This window comes from Nicotiana sylvestris, chromosome 7 (assembly GCF_000393655.2).
Source record: "Nicotiana sylvestris chromosome 7, ASM39365v2, whole genome shotgun sequence".
Lineage (NCBI taxonomy): Eukaryota > Viridiplantae > Streptophyta > Magnoliopsida > Solanales > Solanaceae > Nicotiana > Nicotiana sylvestris.
In genome coordinates, this window is record NC_091063.1 from 132,754,119 (window position 1) to 132,762,496 (window position 8,378).

The following is an 8,378-nucleotide window of genomic DNA, read 5'->3' on the forward strand; positions in this document are numbered from 1 at the left end:
TTATATAATTAATTTGCAAAATAAATCAGCACCATTAGTTTTATGTTTTGTTTTCACATCCTGCCATGGTTTTGTACTCTTTTTTTCTTTTTCTTTTTTATTTTAAATTTTTAATCAGATCAACAACTCAGGCTCAAACCACCAAAAAGTTCACTTAACCAAGTTTGCAATGCAAATATCACAGCAGCAATTTAGATATCCCTGAAACGAAGCTCATGGATGTCATAACTTCGAATCCACCATCCAACATCAACTATATTTCTTCAAATACTTTTCTTCAAATAGTTGAGCAAGAAAATGGAGACATGTCACAAATCAGATACTAAAGTCATAATAGTCATCATCTTTTTACGACTCAACCAATGTAGGTTCCGGCTTTGTACGCAAGCTAGTACAGAAAAGAAAATATCTAGCTCTGCAACGAGAAAGACCAAAGGTAGCATGAAGAAGATAAACTGTAACCTAAGATTTTTAGGCTATTCTTGTGAGAGGTTACAAGACAGAACAAACAATCTATCTGAAGTAAATGGACATTTGAGGGATATCAACATCGTTATCTTCCTCATCCTCACAAGCCACTACCACATCAAAATGTTTCCTGTATGGAGGCAAATCTGCCTTGGCCACTTCCCTGGCCAGATCTACCAACTTCCGATCCATCCGCTCTTTATGCTTAGGGAACATGCTGTTATAAAGTAAGCAGCTCCCATAAGAGATGCTATAAGCGTTCAGACCTTTGTTTTGAAGCCACTGAAGAAGCTCCCTCAAAGTTGGATTGTCTTTCAAAATCCACCTGTCCCACACAGTCCAGTTCATGTCTTGATGTTTGACCACCTTTGGTGGAACTGGTTCAGCCATGGAAAATAAAGGAAGAGCCAAGTTGGCAAAAGTGTTGCGATAGTCCTCCACCTTATGACCTCCATCCAAAACCTTATAAAGCTCTAGACAAACAAGACCAGTGGCCATAGCAGTGGAAGTAGCAATAGCTGGAATGATCCTCCCTGCTATGAACTTGGCCTTCAGTTTATCCACTTCAGGGATGCTATAGTTTCTAGCCCTCATGTTTGCAAGTCCAGCGATAAGGTCCATATGATAGTTGGTGTCATCATCCTGTACATTCAAAGAGCTTAGGTGGAGGAGCAGATGGAAGAAATAAATAAACACATGATTATAAATTGAACATCTATGAGAATTTCAACATCTTCCTCGTATGATGTTTGTTAAAAAATCATGTGGTTCTTTTAAGAGTTTTAGGCACAAGGCTGTATATACACCTCAGATCCTATTCCTTGTTTCCTCCCCGAAAACATGTTTGCGGTATCAAATGATCGTATTCCCAAAAGATGCCTCTAACATATGCAACATGCAAGAGAGAGAAAGAGAGTACCTTCTCAAATTGAATGGGGTTCATCTTGTAACCTGAAGGCAATTTCTGGCGACACGTTTCCAGCTTCATCACCAATTCATTAATGACTGCAGCATCATCAATGGATGAAGCCGCCATGCTGGTTGCTTTCTCATCTGTCACAATCTTCACATCTTTCTTTGGCTGGAAATCGGGGACAATCACTTTATCAACAGCTTCAGCTAACTTTTGAGGAGACTTAACCCAATCTGGAATGAGTATGCCAAATGTTTCTGCTCGTAATATAGAGGCTGCCAGTAGAAACTGAAGGTGACTGGCATCGTCAACAGAAAATTGCAATGGCCGAGGGAAACGCTTTGGTGCAGACCAAAATGGGGCACCACTACTAGTAGTAGCCTCCTCAGGAAAAGTAAACGTCAACTGCTTCACACGGTCTGCAAAGTAATCTTCAAACCTGGTTCCAGGAAAAGCAAGTGATTAAAAGCATATATCAAAAAGCTGCTCAAAAGGGTAAAAGTTTAGTTGGTTTTTAGATGGTTATACCTCAGGCGAGCCCAAGTTATGCAGTCTTGAAATGTATCACATCTCTCCTTGTCGAGGCATTCAAGAACACGATCCAAAGTGTCCCTGGCCTGTGCATCACCAGCCTTTTGCATAGCAGATATGTAGTCACTAGGATTGATCAGATAAGCATTAACTTCAGTTGGCGTCTTCTCAAGCAAACCCTCAAATTCTGACCGTGCCCATGTTAAGCAATGGTCGATGTTGTGTGGGAAAGAGTGAACTGTACACATAGGTGCCTGTTTTTCTGGTGGATCCCTCGACGCACCATAATTCTCTGTAAGGTGAGGAATTACCATCTGAGTGTTGCACTTGGCACCCAGGGTTCCAGACTCCAATAATGGTTTTTGAAAATACAAACATCTCTGATCAATGTAGAGCCTGGCATTCACATTATCTAGTGCATTGATCACAACACTCAAATTCTCCCAGAATGTATCATCAAATACACTTTCTGTCTCAGGGCTTGCACGGTTTTGCAGTGCTTCAATGTGAATGCGAGGATTGATCAAAGAAGCAGCTGCAGCAGCAACAGTAGACTTGGCTTGCCCAATGTTCCAGTCACGGAAGAGAAATTGCCTACTAAGATTGCTCTTCTCAATGACATCATCATCTGTAATAGTTAGCTTCCCTTTATCACCACAACAAACCCCCATGAGAGCTAAATTCTTCAGGAACTCACACCCAAGCGCACCAGACCCAACAACAAAAGCTTTTGCCTCTTCCAGCTTCTTCTGTAGCTTGTTTCCAAAGACTGAGATTTGAGCATCATAACGACTATTCAAGGGCTTCAAATCATTTGGATCCAAGGGTGCGGTTGGAAGAGATTCAACAGAGTCAAAGTAGAAAAACTGACGCAACAAATGAAAAGGAAATGGTTTAGTGACAGAACATTCCAAGTCTATTAAAGAGCAAACATAAATTACAATATAAGGCTATATGCAGCATCACAAACTAATTTAATCGAAAAATTTGGAGATCAAGGAACAGTTACGACAGTGCCAAAAATACATGGGATACCAAGACTGATAATCGAGAAGACAATCATTTCATATCCACAAGATCGGGCTTCAGAGGCAACAAAATGTTGAGATAGAGTTCCATTGCAATCCAATCTAATTGTGTTACAAATCTAGAAACAAATCAAATATAATCTACTACGAACTTATTCAAGCAAGGCAGCTACAATTTAAAATAGATAATCCCGACCAAAAACTGCAAGAGATTTAAGGGTCCTTTTCTCACACTAGATTTGCAGATCGATTATAACAATTCATTTACTAACCTGGTAAAGTGGATGGAACTTCCCAGAGCAAGCCTTCACAACTTCTTGCCCAACAATACCACCAAACATAGCAGCCATTGGGTTTAGCACAGCCCTTGCACCGAATGCAAAGTTCCGAAGAAGTTTCTGGTCAATCTCCTCTAGTTTTCCATCAGAGAGACTATTGTTCAGGTCAGTCACAAATGATATTAGCCTCTGAGCATCTTCCTCAGATCCAGCAAGAGGGAAACGTCCTGATTCAGACACAAACCTATCTAGTGCCTGGAAGGCCAAGTGTAAAATAGGTGGGCGGTCAAACTTGGAGAAGTCACTCAGAAGAAAGTCACCAGGATCCTTAATTGCTTCTCGCAGTGGCTTGAATTTTAACACTTTAGGTTCCTTGACCTGAGTGACAATACCCCCTCTTTCATATGCTGCATAGTTTGAAGTGTCCTCTTCAATAGTAAATGAATATGGCCTCGCATTTTTTATTTTTCTAGGCTTCCCATCATTCAGTTCTGTCATGCCCCGCACTTCAGAAAATATAACCAAGTCCCCGTCCTGAAACTCGAGCCTCTCATCATCAATACACCCCACAAGAGCAGGGTTGTCATTGCTAATAGACGCAATTATTCCGGTGTGGGGATCCTCACCATCAACATCAGCAATTGTAAATTCAGGGCCAAAGTCACAAAACACGCTACCAAAAAGGCCTCGAACTTCAGCTTTGATGAAAGCAATTGGAGGCTGGTGCTGATGACAGTAATCATCAAATTTAACTGCCTTCTCTAAGCTGATATCTGTAAATACAACAGCCTGCCAAGGATATAGCAATAAGGATGTCATTCCCCCACAACTATGCCACAGTATTAGTTAAATAACTATCGCATCTAAAAAAATTAACTCTGTTATGTTCATATCACTGACAATAAGAAACATAACTAATAACACCAATTGCTAACATTGTACCAAATACTTCACCGCCCTAACAGTAGGAGACATCCTCAAATAAATTGCCATTGACATAGTTAAGATAATTCGTCCCCGAAAAATCTTATTGACTGTCACTTTCCACAATAAATGCGAACACAGGTCACTTGTATTTTATGTAATCTTAGCCATTATCACTGTAACAGTGTACGTGGAAAGCAACTCTATTTAGTTTAACTATTATGATATTTAAATCAGATCTCTGTTTGGTTGTAAATGGCTATATCGCTTTTGCAACTAAACTAACTATTTAAAAAATCATTAATAGCTTTTTTTATAGGTAAAATTCACAAGAGTTTTTAACCTTGAAAAAATGATAAGAAGACAAATAAACTGGAGATATTTTCTTTACACAATTAATCAGGACATAGGTCATTTCTGTCCTGGCAAAATTCAAAAAATTTGTGTCTTTTCCAATGGAGAATCTTACTAAAGTCACTTTCACATTAACCAAAACACCGGTCAATTCTGTTCTATAAGATCTTAAACATTATCACTATAATGTAGAAATCAACCACAACTTGGTTTAACTATAATTAAATTAAAGTTAGATCTTTGTTTGGTTAAGGACTCGTATGCCACTGTAGGGATAACTGTGAGATTTAGGGCTCCTATTTTTTCCTAAAAGATAATTATTGAGTAGTGGAATAAAATGGGCCATAATAAAGCACAATGGATGTAGACATTAGAACATTTATATTAGCGACCCCAAATAGTTTGGGAATGTTTTGAAACTACTATATCAACATTGCAATGCTTGTACAGTCAGTAAGGCATTCAGAAATGATAAATCTGCGTAATTGTACGAATCAATACATCAGACACATGTGTACTTGCCTGAAAATTGGAGAGTTGTTCTTTAGTCAAAGCATCCGTCAAAGTAGAGATAATGACAGCATTGTTTAGCTCTTGCAACTTCTGGATAGAAGCAAGTGCCCTATTCTTCCCAACATCCTCCTCTGTAAAAATAAAATTGCTAGATAGATCCCACAATTCCACATTTCCTTCGTCGTGCAAAGTAACGGACTTCACACCCGCAAGAATAAGATTCTTTGCTGCAACACGAAACACAGTTACATTATATCAAAAACTTTAACAGAAAGTATTCAGAATTGTTGTCATATTCAGCACACTGAGAACTCGTAATCAAGTATTCCTCTTATTATATATATCAAAAATGTAAAAAGTAGGTCATTAAAAGAGCACATACAAAACATATATTTCTAATCAAATAGGCATCATAATCCATCGTACTGTTTTTTTATCGGAAAAGGGTTAAAAATGCCTCCAAACTATTGGAAAAGGTTTAAAATTGCCCTTCATCCACCTTTTTTGGTTCACTTATGCCATTTGACCGTTAAGTCAATGTTGAATTAAAAATAATAATTATTTAAATTCCACGTGACAATTTCTTATTGGCCAAAATTAAAACATCTAACCCATTAGAAAGACCTACCCATATCTACCAGTTTTTCGTACTAACCCGCTTCAAACACCAAGCCGGCCCGAACAAAAAGTTTAACTAAAAAAAAAAAAAGAGGCCCCACTTCTATCAAGCTCCATGAAAGTTAACATATAGACGCAATTTACTACGTGATTTTCTTTTTCTTGTTATGGCATCCAGTTCAATTAATATGATAGACACAAATTGCATTATATTCAAGATGAATTTAATTTAATCATTTTCACATAACGGAAAGATCTCAAAGTGATTGTTTGGAAGATATCATAAACCGTTGCACTATCCCTGATTTTCTGTCCCACATTATTGTCAAGAAAATTATTGGCTCATTCATGCTAGGCTTTTATTGTTTGTTTAATTTGTTCATGAACCTTTATTCGATGATAATGCTTTACATGAGATTAATCAGGAAAATGAACACATGTAAATTCATGGTTAGATGGAAGTGGGGCGTCTTTTTTTTTATTTGAATTTTTTATTACGGTCAGGTTAGTGTTTGGGGCGGGTTAGTCCGAAAAACAGGTAGACATGGATGGTCTTTCTAATAGGTTAGATATTTTATTTTCGACCAATAAAAAGTTGTCATGTGAAATTTAAATAATTATTTTTTAAATTCAGTATTGACCTAATGGTCAAAGGGAATAAGTGAACCAAAAAGGTAGATGGAGGGGTATTTTTAGCCCAATAGGTGGATGGAGGGTATTTTTAGACCTTTTTCAATAGTTCAGAGGTATTTTTGACCCTTCTTCGTTTTTTTATTGTACATTATCCATTTCACTCTATCCAAGCCTATTTCATTCCAATACTAAACTCATGTTTATGTGACACTATTTCCTTATTAGTACATCAAAAAAATGACATACTTCTATACTTCGAAATAGTTAACTTTACACATCACATTTTACTCTTAAGAAGCTTCTATAGTCACACAAATGTTGTGGTAGTTTTTTTTATATCACACAAATGCTGACAATGTATAACACTGGTTTCAAAACTATTTCCCTGCCGTTTCAACACGAAACATGGAGGGAGTAATAAAATAAACAAAAATGAAATATGGAAAAAAGAATGATCACTAATAATCTCTCTGGAACAATATATTTAAAAAAGATTATCAAGAGTAGGCACAAATTTCAGCATGAAAAATTGGAAATGAAAACTTCACAAAGAAGAAAAGGAAATAGCAACTCTAGCACAGTAAATAGCAAAAGAAAGAAAAAGAATAAATACAGGAAACAAATTATACCGATTTCAGCGCCAAGGCCTTGCAAGCCAGAGACGAGAACATTAGATGCAAAAAGTCGACGCATAGTTTCACGGCCATAAACGGCGAGTTGACGGCTGTGAAGATCCTCATCGATATCAGGAGAGTTACGCGCATCGATCGGAGATTTGCCGTTAGTCGCGTTGCCGTTAGCATTAACATCACCAGTAATAGCAGAACCAGCACCTCCCATAGTCACCGTCGATGAATCACCAGCAGCGGCGGCGGTGGCCTTGTGCTTCTTCGTCAAAGGATCCACTGAAACGGTGTCGTTCTCTCCTCCGACTTCAACTGTCCTCTTCACAGGAAGCATAAAGTGCTGTGAACTGCTCGATTCAACCATTTCACAAATCAAATTAATCAACAGATAATTCACAAGAAATTAAAGAAATTATAAAATCATACGAAAATTGAAGAACTTGTAAGAGATAAGGAAGATAAGTGTATTAGAGAAGGTACCAGAATCTGGAGAATATGAAGGGAGTGAAGGGAAGTGAGAGATGCGTGTGATGATTAGGGTTTGTGTGAGGGTTGTAGGGGGAGGGGGGTGATTTGAGCTAAGAGAGTGGAGGGGTGTGGGTGGGTTCGTTTCGACGATAACGAAAAATGGGAGGATGATTGTTTTGGGTGGGCCGAAAAAGGGATGTTGTTCCTTTGGGCTTTTGGTTTCTATAATTAGGAATTTTCGTAAAATGACTATCGGGCTATAAATTTTTTATAGCTATCATATATATAATAATTACTTTCTGTAGCTATCTTTCAGTTGTTATGGTAATATATTCGATGTATTCGAGCTACTATATTTATGAATACAGTAGCAAAAATCATCTAAAAACATGGCAGTCCAGTTGTCAGTCGTTGTATTTACATGTATTCATACCATGTATTCATAAATAAAACGTAATAATAGGTCTCTTCATTTGTTTAACAACGGAAAGCTGCTAATTTAACGGGATACACTCCTAATATAACTCACCTAAATCAATTATAACACACAACATTATCAATCCAATAAATGAGAAGATTTATCAGACGCTAAACACCAAAAAAATAAAGCATTCTTCAGAGTTTCGTCCCTCTTTTTTTTTATATGGTTCGAGTTTTTTTCTGACACTGTTCGAGGTTCTGCTCGGAATTAATATAATTATCTACAGAAATACTTTAAAATTTGATTTTTTTTATATGAATACATCATGTAACTATACCGGATACAACCTGTAATAGTAACTTACTGCTTGCATACTTCATAATAAACCTAGTGCTTATATTCTGTTGTATCTAACAGTTGTGTTCTATGTATTCAAATTTATTTTTATATTCACAATATTTTTTATATTCATAATACATGGTATTACTGCTTTATTGAGTATATTTCATTGGTTGTATTCATTGATTTTATATTTGTATTGAGAGTATTTCACTGTATTTTATTGTATTGTTGTTTTAAATACAGATGGATACAGTTAGGTTG

The 8,378-nt window shown here is 37.0% G+C and overlaps 1 protein-coding gene across 1 annotated transcript; it reads right to left on the reverse strand.

Moving 5' to 3' along the window:
* Positions 1-323: 323 nt before the first annotated feature.
* Positions 324-7,541, reverse strand: LOC104249942 (ubiquitin-activating enzyme E1 1-like). Its single transcript, XM_009806478.2, has 7 exons — positions 7,367-7,541; positions 6,890-7,233; positions 5,019-5,236; positions 3,213-4,007; positions 1,910-2,778; positions 1,388-1,820; positions 324-1,110 (listed from the first exon to the last, which is right to left on the reverse strand). The coding sequence occupies exons 2-7, from the start codon at positions 7,218-7,220 to the stop codon at positions 514-516; spliced, it is 3,243 nt and encodes a 1,080-aa protein (XP_009804780.1). The 5' UTR covers positions 7,221-7,233; positions 7,367-7,541; the 3' UTR covers positions 324-513.
* Positions 7,542-8,378: the final 837 nt, after the last annotated feature.

Bases quoted from the DNA above. Each gene is read 5' to 3' on its own strand.
- LOC104249942 (XM_009806478.2), bottom strand. From the start codon at position 7,220: ATGCTTCCTGTGAAGAGGACAGTTGAAGTCGGAGGAGAGAACGACACC. The intron at 5,237-6,889 runs GTATAATTTGTT...TTCGTGTTGCAG, and splicing joins AGGCCTTGGCGCTGAAATCG to CAAAGAATCTTATTCTTGCG. The intron at 2,779-3,212 runs GTTAGTAAATGA...TTGTTGCGTCAG, and splicing joins AGTTCCATCCACTTTACCAG to TTTTTCTACTTTGACTCTGT.